At 39.5% G+C, this 23,884-nt stretch overlaps 1 protein-coding gene across 10 annotated transcripts; it reads right to left on the reverse strand.

Moving 5' to 3' along the window:
• Nucleotides 1–678: 678 nt before the first annotated feature.
• LOC110775609 (protein FAR-RED IMPAIRED RESPONSE 1-like) lies at nucleotides 679–17,731 on the reverse strand. Of its 10 annotated transcripts, none has more exons than XM_056828375.1 (6): nucleotides 17,356–17,725; nucleotides 17,113–17,188; nucleotides 16,623–16,777; nucleotides 13,126–14,303; nucleotides 12,917–13,021; nucleotides 679–5,596 (listed from the first exon to the last, which is right to left on the reverse strand). In XM_056828375.1, exons 4-6 carry the CDS (start codon nucleotides 14,281–14,283, stop codon nucleotides 5,573–5,575), a joined length of 1,287 nt encoding a protein of 428 aa, XP_056684353.1. In that variant the 5' UTR covers nucleotides 14,284–14,303; nucleotides 16,623–16,777; nucleotides 17,113–17,188; nucleotides 17,356–17,725; the 3' UTR covers nucleotides 679–5,572. The 10 variants fall into 10 exon arrangements, with proteins under 10 accessions (XP_056684353.1, XP_056684348.1, XP_056684347.1 ...); XM_056828370.1 differs by lacking the exon at nucleotides 679–5,596 and adding an exon at nucleotides 11,917–12,815 and having other exon boundaries at nucleotides 16,623–16,726; nucleotides 17,356–17,720; XM_056828369.1 differs by lacking the exon at nucleotides 679–5,596 and adding an exon at nucleotides 11,917–12,815 and having other exon boundaries at nucleotides 17,356–17,720.
• Nucleotides 17,732–23,884: the final 6,153 nt, after the last annotated feature.

The following is a 23,884-nucleotide window of genomic DNA, read 5'->3' on the forward strand; positions in this document are numbered from 1 at the left end:
GGTTTCGTATGCGAACACAAACACTTACGCGAGCATGACCCGCAAGCGTGCAGGCCATGCCCGCGCACAGCCCACACGGCCGCACGGCCCACGCGAGCTACAAGCCCACGCAAGCAGCTGCGCGCGCTGCGCGTGCTGTGCGCGCTGCCACGGCCTGCTGGGCCTGGCCTTGCGCTGGGCCTGGCGTGGCCTTGGCTGTTCGTGTGGCGCGCTTGGCTTGCTGGGCGATGGCCTGGCTTCGTGCTGGGCCCTCGTCCGGCAGGCCTCGTCCGATGCTTATTCGTACGATACGCTTCCGATTAAATTCCCGATTCCGGAATATATTTCCGATACGAACAATATTTAATATTTTCGATTCCGGAATTAATTTCCGTTTCGAACAAATATTTAATATTTCCGTTTCCGGAATTATTTTCCGATTCCGATAATATTTCCGATTCTGACAATATTTCCGTTTCCGGCAATATTTCCGATTCTGGCAATATTTCCATTTCCGACAATATTTTCCGATACGTACCATGTTTCCGTTTCCGGCAACATCTACGACTTGGATAATATTTATATTTCCGATACGATCCATATTTCCGTTTCCGGCAATATCATCGTTTCCGGAGTATTCATTTCTTGCCTGTGACGATCTCAGCTCCCACTGAAACCAAGATCCATCGATTCCGAATATCCATAGATGGAGTATCTAATGCCATTAAATACTTGATCCGTTTACGTACTATTTGTGTGACCCTACGGGTTCAGTCAAGAGTAAGCTGTGGATTAATATCATTAATTCCACTTGAACTGAAGCGGCCTCTAGCTAGGCATTCAGCTCACTTGATCTCACTGAATTATTAACTTGTTAATTAATACTGAACCGCATTTATTAGACTTAACATAGAATGCATACTTGGACCAAGGGCATTATTTCCTTCAATATCTTCTTCAAACTTTATATCTTCTTCAAACTGCTGACCTTTGTTGTTAGTTATGATCTTCAATTCGCGCGATTTTCAACCTAATACGCTTTAATATTTCATTTCAGCTTTATTAAAGACACCCAAAGAAATGACCAGACAGCGTCCCTTCGTTACACTAAATGTTGACGAAAAGATAGGATTGTCGAGTATTAAGTAGCCCGTATGAAAATTATTCGTAGTCGAGTACATAGGCGTTTATCGAAAATTACAATAAAATTACCCACAAATGGTAATTACACAATATGGTTCATTAAATAGTTGCAAACACTTAACATACTTGCAATCACTTATCATAAGACACACTTACACACATCTGCAAAGCCTAATTTCATAAACAGAAAGACGCACTAACATTACACAGTTGTACACAATGACATCAATTTTTAAAATAACATTTACAACTTACACTGCGTCACACGAACTTACTATTAATATGTACTACTTATAATGCTTCACACCTTACTTTAGCAAACATACGGAATTGCGTTAACGAAGGGAATAATCAGTCTCACGGAGCAAGCGTAGGGGACTTGATACGCTCAATTCCTATATTAAGATCAATCACCCTTTGTTCTGCGTCGTCATATTGCTCAATGATTTCTTTCATATGTTCACAATGATCCCCATGACCACCGATACGCTGCGCCTGGTGTAGCGATGTAAAGAAATGACGTTGCATGGATTTGAGTCGATGTATATGTTCTTTGCAATTTCGTATCCCATTCTCCATTACCTTGTTCATTTCATCAACGCCTTGCTCCACATCGTCATACCTCTGTAGCAAATCTTTGAAAAGGGTCTCAGCCCGATTATTCCCTTCCCACCTCATTCTTATCATTGTTGATTTTATGCAGTCACGTTAAGTTATTTTCGCTTCCTTGATTTGTTGCACCTTTGCATTAATTTCTTCCATGGCACGTTCTTCCGTCGTGGGTCTATGAGGGACGCCAGACCATCTTGAGTTTGTGGACGATGCCATTTTATTATCGTATTTCTCCAATACATGCACTCTATAAACGTGAATGTGTTCTCCTATTTATAGAAGACGATCCCTGGGTCCGTCCTTATCCAAATAATGTGGAAATGAATAACTACCTTTATTATTATAATGAAACCGCCTTGCTATACGTAACTACCCATCGGGGGTATGGTGCTCAATACCCGCCTACAAAACTTAAAAACTACCACGCCAAGTTTGTCCTTGTCTTATCCCCATGAAGTACCATTCCCAAGGTTATGCAGTCTCAACCTCCTGAATACAGAGTCCCAAACAATCCACACTCTCAACGATTGTTTATTAACTAAACCTTTTGTACAACACATATACGTTTCATGTATTTATGGTCCAGGTGTGATACGGAGTATTTATAAGTGTGTATATAAATAAGTATGTATTGTTTTGTTTGAGTACATACCGGTTTAAAAAGTATAGGGGAATATATCATCGTATACCAAACCTAGGTAATTGGTAGTTTGGGGTTCCAAACGTAAAGATTTGAAGTTCATTTACTAACTTACGTAAAAACGTTGGGAAATGTGAGTCACATTAATTACTTTCAACCACTGTAAGTAATGGCTATCAACTACCTGTTCTAGTATAACTTCATTTAATCTTCTCCCTTTATACAAACTTATAGCCATAAGTGTTTTCCCCCTCACTCAAAAGCCAATTTCTCATTACTACCTTTTAGCATGAAGAAACTGAAGTCGATTTCGAGTAGGGTTGCGCAAAACCAGGTCTCTGGGACTTGCCAAAATTATCTTTCACATCCAAATTGCGTTTTTTATTTCAATCCACCAAAATCAACAAACGTCCCTGAGTTGGACTACAACAACACCTCGTACTACGTCGACATGGAAGACTTAGAAATGCTTTTTCCGTTAGATGAAGCAATTAAGACGGACTTGAATTTTCAAGTTAATGCTGTTATGGACAATTTGCCGTACAGCCATGAAAATTTCCCTTGTGCCATCATGGCAACAACTGAAGGGAATGCTGCTGCAGCTCACCGTCCTTTAATCAGAGACCAACCGCACATGCATTTGGGCTTCTGGAGGTTTCTCGACTGGTGTTCCAACCAACTGAGGGAACAACTTGACTGGAAGTTGTACCCAACGGAGCTTCTTGCAGTCGTTGACCCCGTCCCAGACATAGATGTCCAGGATCTACCAATTTATAACGTCCCCGCCTTCGACGCACACATTTTCATTGCATCCTACTCAGACACTATTCACATTATGAGGGCGGAGGATTTTTTCTACAGCCTAAATGTCAGAGTGAGCCGGCGATTTTTTTGGGGCATGTCTCGTGCCTACACAGACATTTCTGTTCAGGGACAAAAGAAATTCGAGGGGGTACCAAATACGATCCCACGCGGTTTGATTGTGTCAATATGGAACGCTAAGTCCATGACAAGGCCATCATTCAAGGCGACATTGTTGGAACTGTTTGCAACCCACCACCCGGCTCTGTTGATTTTCACTGAAGCCAGGATAAGCGACGAACACTGTCAGGAACTGATAACTACCCTACCAGGAAAGTACGAGAGTGCAGTGTTCGATAACATAGATCAGTGTGGAGGGGTGGTTCTTATGTGGCGCGTTAACGATCTATTCGTATCTTACAAAGAAGATGATTCCACGGCAGAAAGCGGGTTGTTCAACTTCACATTTGAGGTAAAAAGCGTACAACACCCCTTTTTCTACATACTCTACTTAGATTAAATGCCCTTTGAAACGACATTGATGACCTTTACATAAAATTTGACCTTAATCTGAGAGTTTAGTACCGTAATAAGGTCGAATAGGGTTCCATTCCCGTGCATGTAGTTGTACCTTTCTACTACTTTTCTTAATAACTTTTACGAATGTGGTACCAAACACAAAGTACACTAGTATCATCTTTGCAATCCACCTTCATATTTCTGGACACTTTTACATTGTGCGATGGCCTCTACAAATTAATGTTGTGGGTAGGTAGCTAAGTAAGTACAAGAGTATATAAGTTCAAATGAGGACGCACCCAATTATATTCAATACGTTTCCTAATTCGACGTCTACTGTGTAACTCATACTTACAATTTTGTGTACAGCCGGTGGTTTACGTGTCAAGAAAGAAAAAAGTAGCCCGTACGTCGAAGTTGGGTCTATGAAGATGGCAAGGATTGAGGGTGAGTCGACTACCACAATTATAAACAACTAGGGTTCTTATTATATTGGTTTGTATTCGTAGTCGGCTATATTCTTATAATCAGTGTTGTGTAAGCTGAAGAATTAAATTCCTTAAGTGTTGTATTATGATATATAATGTTAGAATTTGTATTAAATTGAACAAGGTTTATTTATTATTAATGCTAGACTATCATGACAAATGTAATGTTAATAACATATTAATTGTGAACTCATATAAATTCACATAAATTACGAATTGGCTATTTGGTACTACCGTGTGTACCAAATACCGATTACATAGTCCAAATTGGCTATTTGGTACTACCTTCTGTACCAAATACCTATTACATAGTCCAAATACAGTCCTAGGGCCTTACTGAAAACGACCAAAAAATACAAGCTTTTAGGAGAATTTTGCAAACCCCATAGGGCTAAAGTAATAACACTTTCAGAAAGAAAAACATAATCTTACCGAGGACACACCGATTACCTAATTTTTTTGTATCCCAAACCGCATCATTTGGTACCCATATTAGCGAAGTGTAGGTACCAATTAGCATCAAATTTCTTCACTTGCGTCACTGTTAGAACTATCGTACTCATCAGCTGAGTCCGGGTGAAAGTACACCATGTCCTCGTCGTGATAATATATCTTAGAACTTCTCGAAGCGTAGGCCAGTTCCATCTGCTGATCGTAATGAGCAGGGTAGTTATGCGTAGAGTAAAAAGGGTTTTCAAGGAGTAAATCCAACTCACTCATCGTCTCCAACCCATTCAGATCTATCATTTCGTTCTTGAAATGGAGGTAGTTGTCTTCATCGTAAGAGAGGTAGTAAAAAAGATCCTCGTTTCCGAAATTCATCCACTCGAACGTGGTCTCCCTTTCTTTGAAACCCATGTATTTCCGACCGAGCACTAGTAGGCCGAATGGACCCGACTCTGTCTCATGTACCTGTAACCTGTAATTGACCTCATCTAACCACCCTTTCAAGGGCTTGAACATCTCAAAGAATTTGACAAGGTAGCGGTAGAAAAGATCATTTTCCATGCACTTAAGGATGATTTTTTTAAGTTTGTTCAGGTTAAAACTAAAAGCCATCTTATACGAATCTAGTAAGTAATATAAAAAACAGTACGCCTCTTTCCTGAAGCGTCTTGCACTAACTATCTTGAGAGGTGTGAGGTACGGCCATTTAGGGTTGAAGTCTATTCCACCTATGGCTTCATCCCCGTTCCTGGACACAGCTGCCAGAAGGTGGGGGAAGACAAGGCTGTCAGCCCTTTTACGTACTGTGTGGATCCCGACGACGTCCTTTACGTCGCGTTGGCCGGAATCAGCCATGACCTTTAACACTTCGTCACTATCCATTACCTTGGCCTTTCCCTTCTCCCTGGCTGTATACCTCCTAGTCCTTGGTGTTTCTTCCTGTTCAGCTGCCTTGCCTTTTCCATGACTGCAAATATATTTACACAAATGTACCATACCAAGCGATTTAGTACACACTCCGTATTAGTAAAGTACGATCGACATTAATAAACTAAAATAAATAGATGTCAATGGTGTGATATAAACATAAACACAACAAATAAGCCGTATTTATCACATATTTTTCTTTAACAGAACAAGGTCATACATTAGCAGAAGTTACCTTTTATTTTCTTTCCGAGTAGGACCACCCGCCATGACTGGAAGTAGTTTGTTGTTAAATCACTATAGAAAGTTGGATGCAAAGTGAAATATAACCTAGGAGTGCCTCATTTTAATTGAAGAAGTACAGGATAAGGAATGCAACAATAAATGATTACCTTTGCTGGTGGTTGGGGTTTAAGTCCAAGTACAACTTTAGTAAAGGGTAGTTGGCGTAACTAGAGTATATTAATGAAAAGACATAAAATGAACTTACTTGTGTAATGTACTATTCACAAAAAATACGGGGAAAAAATACAAGGTCAAAGTATAAGAATTTGTATTGTTTATGTATTATAAAATTTTTAGGGGAAATGCAATAACTACAACGTACTTTAACACCAACGTCCGTAATTAAAGTTACTAGTTGCCCTATTTATCACTAACGACTGACTGACTTGAGGTCCTCCCCTACAATCAAACCCGAAGTCCCCCTACACTGTTAATCAAAGGAAGCCTAATGCCAAAATCACCAACCCAAAACGTTTTAAAACAATGTGTAAGCAATGAAACGTCCCCAACCAGGAACCTCCTATATCATCCTCGCGAAGAAATGTACTTCTCCCCGGCTGCGGGTATGCGATATGAGTTGGATATAAATCGGACCTTTTACTTTCAGACCTATGACGAGATCATAGGGGAAGAGGAGTGGAACCCCGTTGATAGGGACACTATTGTACGGGCAATATTTTCAAAAACATCGGACAGAGAAGGATTTCCCGGTAGGTTCATGGTAACGGAGAACAACCGTGTACTACCATTCCACCTCCCCACTCCCGAAGACTCGGGTGGTCGTATTCCAGCTGGTTTGTTAGCTTACATAGAGTGGGAAGCTAGGAGTAGGGCCGAGTTTGAGGCGTTTGAGGTAATCCCTTATAATTACTTACCTTTCATTGATCCCATTCCAGTACTACATATTGACCAAACACCGGTATACACTGTACCAATCAAAAAAACCCCTATATTTTTTGGTTCTTACACCGATGGACTTCATGTCATGAAAAACTCTAACTACATTCACTCAATTGACGTTGATGTCTTCTACCGTGAAGGGAACCTGTGTAAAAAGGGTTACCACCATATTCACCTGGGATCAACAGAACAATACGTCGGTCATACAACACCGACACTACTGGCAAAGGGAATGTTAGTGGTCATTTGGAATGCTAGAGGTGTAACCAGGCCTTCGTTCAAGGAACACTTCTATCGCATATTTTCCCAACTTACACCGTCCATTATCATCGTGACCGAGTCAAGAATAAATGAACCTCAACTACTGCTTATCGCACAAACACTGCCTGGGACGTACCAACACGACTTATTCGGTCCCGAAGGACGAGCCGGGGGTGTTGTTATGTTCTGGTCTGTCAACCAAGTCCAGCCATCGATTACGTACCGGCATGATCCCGTTTGTCAAATGGGGGGAGCAAAACCTAAACACCTTGCGTCGTTACAATTTCATGTAAGTGTCTTCCGTTTTACATAGACATATAGTATGACATAAGGTTCCGAACGACGGTTTGGTACACAAACAATAACTACATGGTGTACCAAACCATTCAGTTTCGGCCATGCATTTTCGATCCATATAAAACTGATTTGACCGAGAAAAACACGTATTTTGGGGTATTACAATACCAAACGAGGGCATATAAAACACCAAATGTTTGATAGTGTACAAATGGGGGTTACAAGGGAGGAATGTATGTTTGTGGTTCATTGTAGCTCAATAATGTTTGATAAAACATATAACAATTTGTTCCTTTTATTCGTACGTAGGCTGTGATCCCGGGAACGACTTCCCGAGCAAAACGACGTCTATTGATGTGCTAAGCGTTGCAGACGGACAGATCCAATGAAAGGTAATATTAGATTTCCCTAATCAATATTAGATTTCCCTAATCCATAATAACTAAAAACAGTCCCCCAATTAACGCGAACAAAACTTACGGGAATACGACACACAGATGTAATTTACATACGAAAGATATTGATGAAATTGTCCAACTCTTAAAATACGCTTTTTATTGATTATTACGATCTTTTACAAAGGAAACGTCGATTTACTTTGGGAGGAGAAAATACACAAAAACTATAAGACAAACGACGAATAATTTATACAACATCCAAATGCTTGATTCAATCTTGTCGAGGCGGTGGAGGACGCGGTCCAGCCCAACATCAACAAGACGCGATGGCAGCATGTTTTCCTCTGTTATTAAATTGTGATCTTCAACCCACCGGAACCACCCACAAAATCGACATTTAAAATATAATTTGTGTGGATTTGTGGTACGTTGTCTGTGAAATCCTTAGTTCAGTTATGCAAGTGATGCATGTTGGACAACTGATCGTCTCGCACCAGAGCATCTTCCGGCCATCTACGCATCCCACGTTTGCCGGCGGTGACCTTAGGGAATTAGAACTATGAGACATTAGCCGGCGTTATTTGATTTTAAATTATTTAACATGAGGTAGGATGTGGCCAACTTCTTGTGGCTTATATAGCTGTGGTGGTCAAAGTCAAAGATTCTTTGACAAGCTTCCAAAACTTTTGAAATTTTACTGAAGGAGGCGGGAAAATTCCCGCTCAATGTTTCAAAATAATTTTGGAATTCTCCTATTACTACGTTGTTTGGGATAGGCCATTTCGTACGTTTGGGAACTAAATTTAAAATTAGTTCTTAATGTAAAGTATTTGTTATTGGTTAATTAATCGTATTGGTTAATTAATCGTATCGGTTAATTAATCGCATTGGTAAATTATTCGTATTGGTTAAGGGACTGAATGTGTACCCGGTCGAGTAGTCGCCCAAATGTCATTTGGGTGTAGGGTTGAAAATCTAACCAATGACAGGATAAACCCTTAGTGGTGTTAAGAACCCGATAGTTGATTTCAAAAATCCATTCAATCCGATTACCTTAGATTTACCTAATCCATTCAGTTAGGAGGTAATTATCATTTTATAACCACATATGTATATAATTATGTAGTAATAGTCTTACTAAGTGTATTGTATGGTCGTATGCGTACAGATCGTGGTCATCATGAAATCGTAAAATTTCAATTTTCGTATTTGCATAAATTATTTACACTTGATATTTTGAATATAAATATCAGGATAACATCATCGAACATCATAACATACGTAAATTAAGACAACCATGTAATCTTACATTGTTATATTGTTACGTAAACACATCTTATTCTAAGACGTGAGAATTTTCAATTTTAAACACATATTGTAAGACATAAACACATTATATTGTAAGACGTACACAACCTATTAATGAGGTACTAATACTAATAAAAGTTCACAAATGTAATCATTACATTTTTTTACTAATATTGGGTTTGGAGTCATTTCAAATATGAGTTAACAATGTTCGGACACCCTAGTGTCGATTAGGTCACGGCAAATTAAAGACCTATAATATCCTACTTTTAACACATTAAAGTACCCTACACCCTTTACCTTCAAACATATCACTAACTTGTACATAACCCTAAATTCCGATTCTTAGTAGTCTACTGTTCCATACCGACAATATGAGTGTGCCAAACTACTTACGATAACGAAACCACATTTTCCTAAATTTCAATTCTTAGTGGTCTACTGTTACATACCGACAATATTAGTGTCCTACAAGTCATAGTAACTAACCCTAAAATCCGATTCTTAGTAGTCTGTTGTTCCATACCGACAATATTAGTGTCCCAAACTACTTATGATAACGAAACCACATTTGCCTAAAATCCAATTCTTAGTGGTCTACTGTTACATATACCGACAAAAATAGTGTCCTATACAAGTCATAGTAACGACAACACATAACCCTAAAATCCGATTCTTAGTAGTCTGTTGTTCCTTACCGACAATATTAGTGTCCCAAACTACTGAATCAAACGAAAACATCACCAAAGTCGGATAAATTGTGTTCAACATTCAACTATTGATTTCACTCAACAATAAGAACAATTATGCAGATAACGTTAAATTGCAGTAGTTTGCATTTGCTGAAAAAAGTACTCTGGAGCGGTACCAAGTAATAAGATCAGTAAACCTGGTGGTACCAAACGACGTAATAACTTTTAAACCCACCTAGGTTGTTAGGAATTTATTTCACTACGTTTTTTCACCGACAACTTTAGTGTAGTATTCACTTCCCTTTATAGTTGACAACCTCCTTCCAGTGGGGACTCCTCAAACCAACCCACTTGTTTCTCCTTCTAGCTGTTCAAACCCTAATTGTTTCCAAATTCTCCACCGGCAAACCTGCCAAAAATGGACAAAGGCAAATCTATCCTTGTTTGTGATAGCAGCCGAACACTACTCTGCCACCCAAAAGCCATAATGTACTTCGACCAGCCAAAATCTTCAAACGGCCTGAATTGAACTACAACACCACTTACTACTCCATCGACGTCGAAGACGCAGAAAATGGTCTCCGTGTGCCGCACGCAATCAAAACTGACCTGAATATCCAGCTTTATTGTGCCGTTAGTAAGTTGCCTTACCACCCTGTTATGTTCCCTTGTTCTGTGATGGTCACCTCTGCAGGTAAAATCCTGCCTGCACACCACCCTTTAATTACGGACCACCCTAATATGCATCTTGGGTTTTGGGCTTACTTAGATTGGTGTTCCAACCGGCTTGCTGCACAAGAGTCGTGGTTGTTGTACCCGAACAACCTCCTCGCTATGGTAGACCCTAGACCAGCTGTAGTTGTGGACGACCTCCCTGTGTACAATTTCCCTGATTCAAGGAGCCACGTTTTCATTGCATCCAACGCTCATGCTATTCATGTTATGAGTGTGGAACATACGTTTACTGGGGTGGAAATTACTGTTGTTCCAAGGTATTTTCAGACCAAACGACGGGCTTACACTGAGGTGTGTTTAGAGGGAAAGACTATGGTTGGGACGGCGGTTTCCGCCTTCATACCACGAGGTACGGTGGTCGTTGCATGGAATGCCCTATCCATGAGCAGACCCTCATTCAGAGCCACCTTCTTTGAGATGTTTGCAAGGCACCATCCATCACTCATGGTGGTTACTGAAGCCCGAATAAGTAACAACGACTGCAGGGAGCTAATTAGCAACTTACCAGGAGAATATCAATCCAAATGGTTTGAGAATCAATGCGGAGGGGTTGTCCTTATGTGGCGGGGAAACGACTTGTTACCAAATTACAATGAATCTGATTTGGGTTCGGCCAACCTCCTGTTTACTGTCTTATTTGAGGTACTTCATTTAATTTCTTATTTCGGTTCCCAACGCTTTGTTTTACACCGTCTGGTACTTCCATTAGGGTACCAAACAGGTATGCTTACTGCATTGGGTTGACTCCATAGTACCAAACAGGTGTACATAGTACTGCATTACAATGCATACCGATATTTTATGGGTGAGTATGGTAACGTTATGGGGTGAGTATGGTACCGCTACCGCTATTATTATGTCTCATACGAACTATGTAATGTAGACAATTAGAAAACATTTTAGTTGATTGTAATGGTTTATTTGATTTATGCAGTCGGTGAAGCTCCAGAAGCAATCACTTGCGCGTAAACTGGAACTGTAAGCGCCGGAGTCTGGAGCTATTATACACAATTTTCCCCATCAGTGTGTGTGTTGTACTTATTATGTAGGGTTATACACAATTTTCCCCATCAGTGTGTGTGTAGTACTTATTACGTAGGTTGTTTTGTACCTATAGTATAAGAACTTAGTTAGGTACTAGCTTAACTACGGCATAGTATTTATCGGCATAGTATTCATCACCATGACGTATTTAGTTATTAGGTTTGGGTAGATTTTTCTATCCTACTTCTATGGCGTAATAGTAACAGGTAAGTTATTTGTTGTTGTTCAGACATTGCCTACCTTTAGCTCGTCGGAAATGTAATAGGTGTATTTTATAGTTTCAACCTAGGCGGCACTGCCTTCCCTGTAATATTTTGCGGATGATGCTTTTCGTATTAGTAGTCTTATTCTTATTCTTCATACGTATTATTCGTCTTTATTTTTTAAAAAAAAGTAACCGCAAAAACACTAACACAAAACCGCAAAAACACTAACACAAATACTGTTAAAAATAGCAAACACGAAGTAGGGTACCAAATTACCGAATTATACATGGTTTAGTACATAGCAAACACGAAGTAATTCAGAGTTCTGTGTCAATTATGAAAATTCAGTTTACGAAAGTATCTAAAGTAACCTTATTTAAGTTACGACATCCTGTAAACCCCAAATTGGGTTACAAATTGAATCATATGGTTACAGAGGAATGCACATATGGTAACACGCCATAATTCAGACTTATTGGATGGAAGTCAATCAACTTCAAATAACGTACCACAAAGGTAGATTTATTGGGTGGATTTCACCATGGAAATCAATTCTAATTCTTCGTAAGGTCATGACAACCGAGCAGGTCTTGAGTGAATACTGGATTACCACTGGCGCCATGTGTAGAATGCGTTCCACACCCACCCTCATTGACTAAAAAACCCGGATTGGACTGCAAAAAGTGTTTAGTAGTTGGTTGATAACTACGGTGATCCCCATGGGAGGTTTCGTTCACAACCTGGAAACTATGCCGGTCCTGGTTATGATTTGCAGGCATACAATGAGTCCCGGCCTCTTGATAATTTCCACCTCTGTTGCTGCTGTTACTGGTGAAGTAACGAATGGAACCAGCATTCTGGGACATTTGCGACATCTGAGATATTTGCACTCCACTCAAGTTTTGCGACATTTGCACACCATTAATGTTGTGGGACATGTGTAAACCGGATCGGTTTTGGGCAATTGGACCACCAGATATGTTTTGTGACATTGATATACCACAACGGTCTTGGGACAAAAGTACGTCACCACCCTCCGGGGTCATACGAATCCCACCCACAGACATGCGAATTTCTGTCTGTCCTGAGGGAAACAAATTTGTGGCAACAACTCCACTTACTCTTCCAGATGACTGTATACATGTCAAACGCTAATAAATACAAGGTAAATGTTGTTGACGTTTAATAAACATTTAATAAAATGAGTGGTACAAAAGGACACGAAAAAAATCACCTGAAACTGTTGAACAGATACCCCATTGTTGTAGTTCTGCTGAGGGTATACCATAGTCCCCCTTACTTGCCCAGCCATTTGAGGCGGGTAATCAGCACTATACCCCTGGAAATATCACAAACTCAAATCAATATGTGTTTAAATAGAATATCACAAACTCACATCAATATTTGTTTAAGTTTAATTTGTAGCGTATGTGATTCACTCACACATTGATCGTGGGATCCCCAACCAGGATGGAAGGTGTTTGGCGGCTGCACGTAGTTGTGTTGAGGAAGGCAAGTGTTCTGACAATTGCTGGTTTCTGGAAAGTCTTGTGGTACAACACTCTTGTTTTTCCTGACTTGCTTCCTTGCGGAGTTTTTATTCTCACCTGGTTGTAAAAATCTTTTTTCACGAGTCCTGTGAGCCTTTAAACCACCGCACGGAACAGGATCTTTAACCATAATAGGGGGGGTAAGTGTGGTAGTATCATCCCCAACGCTGTTTGGAGGTTTGTTAACGGAGCCTGGTGTCGTAGGACCAACAATCGCCATCCTGTTCCCCCCGGAAGTCAGTGCACCAGCTTCGTTATCACCAAATGCTGAAAGAGCATCACTCTCATCAAGACGTAACACAATATTCATAATACCTTCTATGACCAAATCCAACTTCTGCTCGGAAAGTGATCCACGGAGGGCAGCAGGTTCCACCGCATTCATAATCCGGTCATAGCGCTTAACTTCTTCTGTTTTCTCGGGATCATGATAAGCAACCTTCACAAGAGTGTGCTTGCGTTGTATATCTTTCCTCCATCGGTCAACTATATATCCAACAGGCACATTTTCCACATCCTCCACGTCCAACACCTTAATGATGTGCCTACACATAATGCCGTGGCACTCGAAATGTTTGCAGTCACACTTTACAAAAGAGGTCTCCTTGTTGAACAGCACGACGTATATACGCTTCCGGCCTGCCAAAGATATTTCCTTTCTCAAGAACTTGGACCATACCCATAGTTTGTCAGACACCGTATGCTCAACCTCCACATCAGAAACTACTTTCGAAGTAATAGGTGTTACGTAACATACCAGCATACATTGGATCTGGATTTCAACGAACTTCGCATCCGTATATAGTTTCTGGAACTTCCTCTCCACAGCAAACTCTCCAACCAAAGACCGAGTAAAACGACAACAGTTCACATCAGCAGCTTTTTCATCATTGGCCCTACTTTCCATGGCCTTGCAGTACCTAGGAGCAAACAGATATAATCTCGTATTCTTCTTCAAGTACCCGTCGAAGAAACTGTTAATACTCTCAACCCTCTGAGTCGTCTGCATCCCCGCCCAAAAAATATGCTTCACATATGCAAGTATCCACATTTCTCGCTGATTATACAACCCTATACATTTAAAAAAGGTCATTAGGTAAATTAACAACAAAGGAATTGAACATGAAAGACATTCTCACCAAAGACAATGCCATATATGAAATACCAACCACATTGCACATGTAAATCAAATTTTTATTGCAGTTTGGTACATAATTAAATGAAAACGTGTACCCATCTAAAATGTTATCGCGGTTTCGTATGATGTATACTTTATCATATCACGATTAGAATTAAAAGTAGTACCAAACAATGAAAAATACCTACTAGCCACTTGTAGCTTTCCTTAGCCTCCTTCAGCTTGAAAGTTTCCACCACTTCAGCCCAACCTTCTTCGAATTCAACAGGGGTCAAACTGTTATATATGACATTCTGTAGGGCAACTTTTATTTGGGGAAAATCAGTCATCGAACCCAATTTTCGGCTGAACTTCTGCATAATATGCCACATACACCAACGATGTCTGGTTTTAGGCATTGGCATTGCTATTCTAATTGCCTTCCTCATAGCCGCATCCTGGTCGGTCATAATAGCAGCGGGAGCTTTACCCCCCATACAAGACAACCATGCCCTAAAGAGCCAAACGAACGTTTCCGCGGTTTCATGAGACACTAATGCACATCCAAGCAAAATTGTTTGCCCATGGTGATTCACCCCAACAAAGTTCGAAAATGGCAACTCATACTTGTTTGTCAAGTACGTGGAGTCAAAACAAACCACATCCCCAAAGTACTCATACGCGGCTCTGCTACGAGCATCAACCCACATTACATCCTGCAACTTCCCTGTTTTATCAAGCCGGTGCAGATGGAAAAAATTTTGATTATCCTTTGTCATTTTATCTAAATAATTTATCATCGCAACAGCATCCCCATCTCGTAGCCTTAATCGCATCCTCCTATTCAAAATATTATGCACGTCTTTTTTCGTAAAACCAATATTCTCTACACCATTCCTTCTTCCCGCTAAGTTATTGAAAATCTGAGCCACAGGTGCACCTGAATCGTGATCATTTTCAATCTGTTTCAGGATTGTCTGAGTAATTTTCCTGACCCGGAACATGGAAATATGGTTGGACTTGGTAGGAGTGGGAATGTGGTTCAAATGTTCAGTAACAACACTCTTCACAACCCATAAATTCTCTTTGGTCCGAGCCCCATATAGCATAACAGGGCAACTACACTTCTTCGTCTTCCTCTTAAGAATTGGTTCCTCTGCGCAGGTAACTACCCTGCCATTCACCATCCGCCGGTATTTTGGCCTTCCATGACACTCACACCGCCAAACATAGGTCCTCAGGGAATTCGATTTGCCCGTTTCACTGTCTTTCACCCCGCTCTTATTCCCTCCCATACACACTACACCAAAACCTTGTTGCTCCCCATAGGATCGAAAATAGTTATTCAATGCTTCCCAATTAGCAAAAGACATTCCAACAGAAGGGGTCGGTAGAACGGGACCTTTGTTCCGCTTCGTAGGAGTTGTATACAAATCTGCGTTAATGGTTGAAACCCCATCTCCATCACCAGGGCATCCAATGTCTCCATCCTCCATACAAGTAGTGTTTCGCCCCACTCCCATTTCTCCGGATTCATCATAATTATCATCATTAACCTCATTCAAGTCATCATCATTTTCAATACACAATTCTTCATCTAATTCATCTCCTTCATCTAATGCTTCATCATAATCATCCACAACATCATCCTCGTCATCTTCCCAACGTTCTTCACCAACTTCTACCTCCTCAACTCCACCATCTTCAGACTCTACACCATCACCTACCCCATCATCTTCGTCAAACCCATCATCACTACAATATTCCCCTACATCATCCAACAACTCTTCCTCCCCATCCAATTCAAGAACCTACATAATGAAATTTATTGTGTTTAATTTGGAGTATGGTACAGGATTCCGATACCAAACCTTAAAAATGTTTACCAATGAGTTCGTGTTCCCCATTGCCTTTTCCTCTTTTAACAAAATGTTTTCCGTAAATTCACAATTTATCAATAACAATACCCTAAATTTTATTCCAATCATCGTTGAGATCCTAATTATTATCCCAATCATCTTTATCCTAATTTTTTTCCCCATATTTCGTAACCAAATTCAAACCGTAATTTCAACATTACTCAAATTTATAACATGGATAATTAAAAAATTCATACCATAACTAATTCTCAGTCTCTACTCACTGAATTGAATGACCTCGTTTTAATAAAATTTTCGACATTATTTTTCCACTAATAGTTGAATGCATTTATTGTATGAAAAAATGAAATGTTTGGTTTATTTACAACTAATTACGGAAACTTGGAAACATACCTGGTTTAATTGCAACCTCCTTTTGCTTCCAACCACTCCTTCACCCTCCTTAGAAGTTCTCATTTCCGGCGCCTACCAATTTTTGGCCAACTTATCCACGCCTACTTCATGACAAACACCATACACAAGGTGAGCCCAGCTTCCACATTCGAGGGCTTCATTCATACGGATTTCAAAATTTTAATCAAACAAACCAGATCTGAAAAATAATTATGAATTTGGGGGAAGAAATTGGGGGAGGAAATTAAACCGAATAGAAATTAAAGTTTTGGGAAAATAATTATGCAAATAATTTCACCATTTTTGCCGCCTAAAATTTCAGCAGTGACATTGGCGCAATTGGGGAAATTTTCACTCTCTCTCTAGAATTTCAGCAAATTTTCATGGCGCTAAGAATTATCCCCCGATTCCTTTTTCTTTTCTAACTAAAATGACCCCACTTCTGATTTTAGTATTATTCTATTGCTAGTATACCATTTAAATGGTATACCTAGTATACACAAAGACTTCCTCGCGGTGCGGTTGTATCCAAAATGGCCAGAACAGTGATCACTAGTTCCAACAACCTGAATACGAATCATATGGAGTAGTATTTAAATCAATTTTTGTATTAAAATGAAAAGGGAATAACAATAAAAAAAAAATTAGATTAATAATATTTCGATCGGTTCATAATCAAACCTTTAGTGAATGGTAAAAATGAAAAAGGGTAAAATATAATATATCTATATACCTGAGGAGAAGAGTCAAAAAGGAGGTAAAGGCAAGTTCCGGTGGAGACACCCCTAGCTTGAACATTGTAGACCTTCAATCCCTTACAAGCTGATCTAAATTTCTCAAGTGCATCTTCCAGCGTCATGGTGACAGCACGAACGACAGTGATGTGTGGTTCCAGCTCCGGTCCACCGAATTCAGATCGAAGGCTGTCCATCAGTTTCCTCACCCTCATCCTCGCGTTTTCCGGTGGAATCGCCCACACTGAATACGCATGTTCTTGGGTTGCCATGAAACTTATGGTTTTTGGTCTATATGATTTTAGACTAATATTTACGCATAATCATAAATTCATGATAAAATATTAAAATTTATACTATCCGTTGATAGATGATACACTCTTGACTTGTGTATGTTTTGGGCCATTATAAAAAGGTAATGGGCCAAATGGAGACGTTTAGATACGTATCCAACTACTTTATGATTTTATTTTAGATTACAAGTTCTCCCCCATTAAGGGTTTGAACTGTTACAACCAGTTTTGAAGCCCATACGACGTATAGATTTTGTTTTATTTTTTTAGGATTTTTTTTATACTTACTATCTTAAAAATATAGCTCTATTGTGTTTAATATTTTATGAATATTTTATTGTTATTTATTATCTTAAAATATATTTTGTTTTGGATTCACTATCACTTTACGGTTTCTCATTTTAAAATTCAGATATTTCTTTCGTTTCTTAATCGTTTTAAGTGATTTAAAAATTATTCTCCTCATTTATGTGTAAGTTTCCATAAAGACCCGTGCTTTTAAAAAATTTTATATATAAAATGAATTAAAAAATATTTGTGAAATTTTAAATATTTGAAAATTATCAAACAAGTTGTTTTGAAATATCGTTCTCTATGAAATTCTTGTAGAAAAAGAAGAAGATTGAGCTTTAAGTCACTTAAAACGATTAAGAAACGAAAGAGATATCTTAATTTTAAAATGAGAAAACAGTAAAGTGATAGTTATTCCAAAACAAAAACATATTTAAGGTAGAAAATTACAATAAAATTTTCATAAGGTAATTAATACAAAAGTGTGGTATTCTTTAAGTTAGTAAATACCAAAATTTTCATTTTCCCACTTTTGTTATTGGATTGTATTTTTTTGGTATATCTGGGTTGTAGAAATTAAATATTTTATACATTAAAAAATTGCATGAAGTAGGTGAACGGGCTTCTTTTTATTTTAATGTTATTATTTTTTTATATATCAGATTATAAAAATTTATTTGGGATCCAAATGGATAATAATTTTCCGAATACATTCAGATGAATCAGATAAAAATCATCTTCACGGCTACAAGAACAAATCGTTAGATTGTGTCTTTGAAAATGCGATGCCATTACAGCAATGTTGTGCGGGAGATGAGCCACATTGCAAGATCTCCTCGACAATCATAGATATGATGAGAGAAACATTTTTTTGGTTTAATTTGTAGGGCTATGAATAATACAATAATATAATTCATGCGGAAAAACCAGAAAGCCAGAATCCAAATTAATTGCCACATAGTTAATTAGCATAATTTAGGTTACATACAATGTGATGCCTGCCTTCCCTTGCTGAACCGAACAAGAACAAGTCTTTAGAACCCCAAATGTTGCCCCTCCGTAGAAAGTCCACAGCACGTTCAGATCCGCCTTAGGTTCAACCAACTAGGATTTTACTTAAGGTTTTATGTATTTGGATTAGGCTATTATGTTCTCCCTTGAACACAATGTAAGTAAATAATATTATTTTTGATACTAGGAAAAGAATTACCAACCCTACTAGGATTGAAATTCTTATCCAATTAGAATTGTAACAATAATTAAACTCTTAATTAATCCAATTCTAGTAGGACTGGTAAAACTAATACTTAATCACAAAGTTACTTGGCAACTAAGTAATCGAATTTTTCTTGGAGCCCAAGACGAAGCAACTAACGCAGCCACAATGGGCCACGCTGGCGCGCATGCCTGCCTAGGCCCAACCGCAGCCGCAGCTGGCCAAAGGCCCAGCGCGTTACAGCCTGGCCTTGGCGGACTGCTGCTGCCTTGGCTTGGTGGGCTACTCGCTGTTGCTTCCTTGCCTTGCTGCTCGCGGCCCACAACGCTCCAGGCCCATCGTCTGGGCGCTGGCGCTGGGCTTTGTGCTTAGTGTTATGCTCTTGGCCTTTTGCTTGTCGAGCGATGGGCCTGCTCGCTTGCCGGCTTGTCGCTCGTCGAGCTTCTGATTCATTTTCCGATTTCGTAATCCATTTCCGTTTCGAAAAAATATTTACGTTTCCGTTAATATTTCCGATTCCAGAAATAATTTTCTTTTCCGACAATATTTCCAATTCCGGTAATATCTCCGTTTCCGACAATATTTCCAATTCCGGCAACATTTCTATTTCCGATAATATTTTTCGATACGAACCATGTTTCCGTTTCCGGCAACATCTACGACTTGGATAATATTTATATTTCCGTTATGAACCATATTTTCGTTTCCGGCAATAACTTCATGTCCGGAGTATTTCTTTACTTTGCCTTTTAACGAATTCAGCTCCCACTGGAATCAAGATCCATCATTTCCGAATGATCATAAATGGAGTACTTAATGAATAATATATTCACTTAAATACTTGATCCGTTCACGTACTATTTGTGTGATCCTACGAGTTCAGTCAAGAGTAAGTTGTGGATTAATATTATTAATTCCACTTGAACTGAAGCGGCCTCTAACTAGGCATTCAGTTCACTTGATCTCACTGAATTATTATCTTGTTAATTAATACTGAACCGCATTTATTAGGCTTAGCATTAAATGCAGACTTGGACCAAGGGCATTATTTCCTGCAGTCTCCCACTTGTCCTTAGGGACAAGTGTGCATTTCCTAATTCCTTTGTCGCTTGATTCCTGCTCATAAACATAAGGTAAAAGTAGTCATCCTTATTATGAAGGAAATATGTCCTTCAACCAAGGTGCATTTAGTCTAATACCAAGGTTCAGATTAATTGCGAACAATTAATTCAGTGAGATCAAGTGATCGGAACAGCTAGCTGGAGCAATGCTTCCGATCAGTGAGTTCTAATGAATATTAAGCTCACAACTTACTCTTGACTGAACCTACAAGGTCACACCAATGGCATGTAACAGATCACCGGATTAAATGAATCAAAAATTCATTTAATAGCTTTTCTGGAATTAGTTTGGAAACCATAAATATACGATATGACGTTGGATCGGAATCGTATATCGTATTGCGTATATTTGTAAGCTAGGCGAAACGAATAATCGTATAGTTCGACATTGGATCGTCAAGTACTATAAGATAAATAATCGCCGCAAGGCATTGAACGCAAATACGAGAAGGCAACGCTGCCGGCCCAATGAGCCAAGGCGCGCAAGCGCGCAAGGCCCATTAGGCGCAGCAGCGAGCCAGCGCGCATAAGGCCCATGCCTTGGATGGACGTGAAGGAAATCATGCCCTTGGTCCAAGTATGCATTCAATGATAAGTCTAATAAATGCGGTTCAGTATTAATTAACAAGTTAATAATTCAGTGAGATCAAGTGAGCTGAATGCCTAGCTAGAGGCCGCTTCAGTTCAAGTGGAATTAATGATATTAATCCACAGCTTACTCTTGACTGAACCCGTAGGATCACACAAATAGTACGTAAACGGATCAAGTATTTAATGGCATTAAATACTCCAACTATGGATATTCGGAATCGACGGATCTTGGTTTCAGTGGGAGCTGAGATCGTCACAGGCAAGAAATGAATACTCCGGAAACGATGATATTGCCGGAAACGGAAATATGGATCGTATCGGAAATATAAATATTATCCAAGTCGTAGATGTTGCCGGAAACGGAAACATGGTACGTATCGGAAAATATTATCGGAAATAGAAATATTGCCGGAATCGGAAATATTGCCGGAAACGGAAATATTGTTCGTATCGGAAATAAATTCCTGAATCGGGAATTTAATCGGAAGCGTATCATACGAATAAGCATCGGACGAGGCCTGCCGGACGAGGGCCCAGCACGAAGCCAGGCCATCGCCCAGCAAGCCAAGCGCGCCACACGAACAGCCAAGGCCACGCCAGGCCCAGCGCAAGGCCAGGCCCAGCAGGCCGTGGCAGCGCGCACAGCGCGCGCAGCGCGCGCAGCTGCGAGCAGTGGGCTGCGAGCATTGCTGCAGCTCGCGTGGGCTTGTAGCTCGCGTGGGCCGTGCGGCCGTGTGGGCTGTGCGCGGGCATGGCCTGCACGCTTGCGGGTCATGCTCGCGTAAGTGTTTGTGTTCGCATACGAAACCTAAAACGTGCAGAATTCGTTTAATGATTAAATTCCTAATTCTATTTGATAAATTAATTAAATAAGAGTTTTATTATAATTCTAATTTAATTAATTCGTATCCTAATAGGATTCCAATTCTCTTTCCATACCCCTATAAATATGTGGCCTGCGTTCACAATTTATAACGAGTTATTCAAGTATTCAAAGTGAGTTTTTGAGAGAAAAATTCAGTCACACATCTTGCTCAAAAGTGCCGAAAATTTATAGTACCTTAGGGGCGATTCTAGTTGGTCAATCTTAAGGCAGATCCGGACGTGCTGTGGACTATCTACAGAGGGACGACACTTGGAGTCCTAAAGACTTGTTCTTGTTCGGTTCGGGCGCAGCTAGGGAAGGCACGTAACAAAGAGTATGCATCTAAATTATGCTATATGATTATGTGTAAATAATATGTATTCCTGGCTTAATGGTTGTTTCCGCATGATTTATGAATTGTCATATGTATCATAACCTAACAGTGGTATCACGAGCCTCTTATTATTTTCATAATCTAAATTGCATGAACATGGTTAAATATTACAAATTTGCAAGAATTAAAAGGGGTGATTAATTTTCGTAATTGTTAATTAATTGCAAATTGCATTTATTTAATTATACGTACGCAGTTTTTCGGCAGTTTCTTCGTTACTCATCCAAATCGAGTGATTTTTGTGTCAATTCCGCATGTAAAAGGCATTATAAAATTTTGACAAAAATAATATTTTTCTGCAGAACCCAGAATTCTCAAATTCGAAGCCTAACTATAACTTTTCGAAGGTTTTAGTTTTTCGAATGCAAAATTTCGTAAATTTAAGATGTTAAATTAAATATTTGCGATTCTTGTTGATAAATCTTGAATTTTTGATTGACCTACTGTATATGTTTAACAAGTTTGAATGCCTAGCCTTGTTAATTATGCAATCTAATTTGTAATTATGATTAATTAGTTGAAAATTAGAATAATTTAGAATTAATTTGATTTTCATAATTAATTATAATTTAATTAGAAACCTATGATTAAAAACCACCATAAAAATTGTAAATTTATGATAAATTTTAAATTTTTATGACCTAGGCTTGAATCCATGATAATCGGAAATCAATTGAATAATAAATTTTCGATTTTTTCGCCCTAAAATTATGAAATAAATATTAATTTATTAATTTGTCATTAATTTTAAATATAAATTTTAAATTTTTATGCGATTCGTTCATATAACTTGCACGCACAAAGCAATGGACGCTTCGTGTTACCCTTAAGGGGTGTTGTATAGTGCGGGCATGCGACGACGAGCAAGGGAGCTCGTCGCCCGTGCGGCACGAATGCAATGAGCAAGGGCATGGTGCACGAGCACAAGGCAGCAGCCCTGCCTTGTGTCGTGGGCTACGAGCTATGGAAGAATGGGCATGGGCGAAGGCAAGGCACGGCAGTCGCGTGTGGGCAGCAAGCGAGCTGCGCCACAACGCGCACTGCCTCGCGCAAGCGCGCGCAGCCTCGCGCGCAGCGAGCGCAAGCTCGCGTGCCACGAGCGCTGCGCCCAGCGTCGATCGCGCGCAGCGAGCAATTGCTCGCGCACAGCGAGCAATGGCTCGCGCACAGCGAGCGATGGCTCGCATGCATCGAGCGCTGGAGCGCGCACAGCAAGCGCTGGCGAGCGCGCACAGCGAGCGATGGCTCGCGTGCATCGAGCGCTGGCGCGCGCGCAGCGAGCACCAACTTGTGCGATGGCTTGCAATGGGTAGATGCAGCAGCTATGCGACGAGCGCATGGGCTGCGCGCACATGGCCAGCGATGGCTGTGTGCGTGTGGCCCATGGGCGTGCGATGCGTAGGGTGTTTGCGTTGCGATTAGATCGTTTTGAATGTTTAATTTGAAATTTTCAGTTTACGTAATTTTAATTAATTTTAAAATTAATAATTTAAATTATTTCTTGGATTTTAATTTTGAATATTGTAATTATAATAAATTTTATTTATTCTAATTATTTTACTAAAATTAAAATCATGAATTAATTTAAATACGACTGAAATCAAATTAAAATTTTTGGATTCAATTATAAATTTATATGGGCTTTAAATTTTAATTAAATTTGTATGTTTCCGGTTAGACTTGAAATACATTTTTATGTTTAAAATTAGTAAAGCATATGAATTTATTGGTTTAAGTGGGAGCGCTTTTTAGTCATA

This window comes from Spinacia oleracea, chromosome 5 (assembly GCF_020520425.1).
Source record: "Spinacia oleracea cultivar Varoflay chromosome 5, BTI_SOV_V1, whole genome shotgun sequence".
In the NCBI taxonomy this organism is placed as follows: Eukaryota; Viridiplantae; Streptophyta; class Magnoliopsida; order Caryophyllales; family Amaranthaceae; genus Spinacia; species Spinacia oleracea.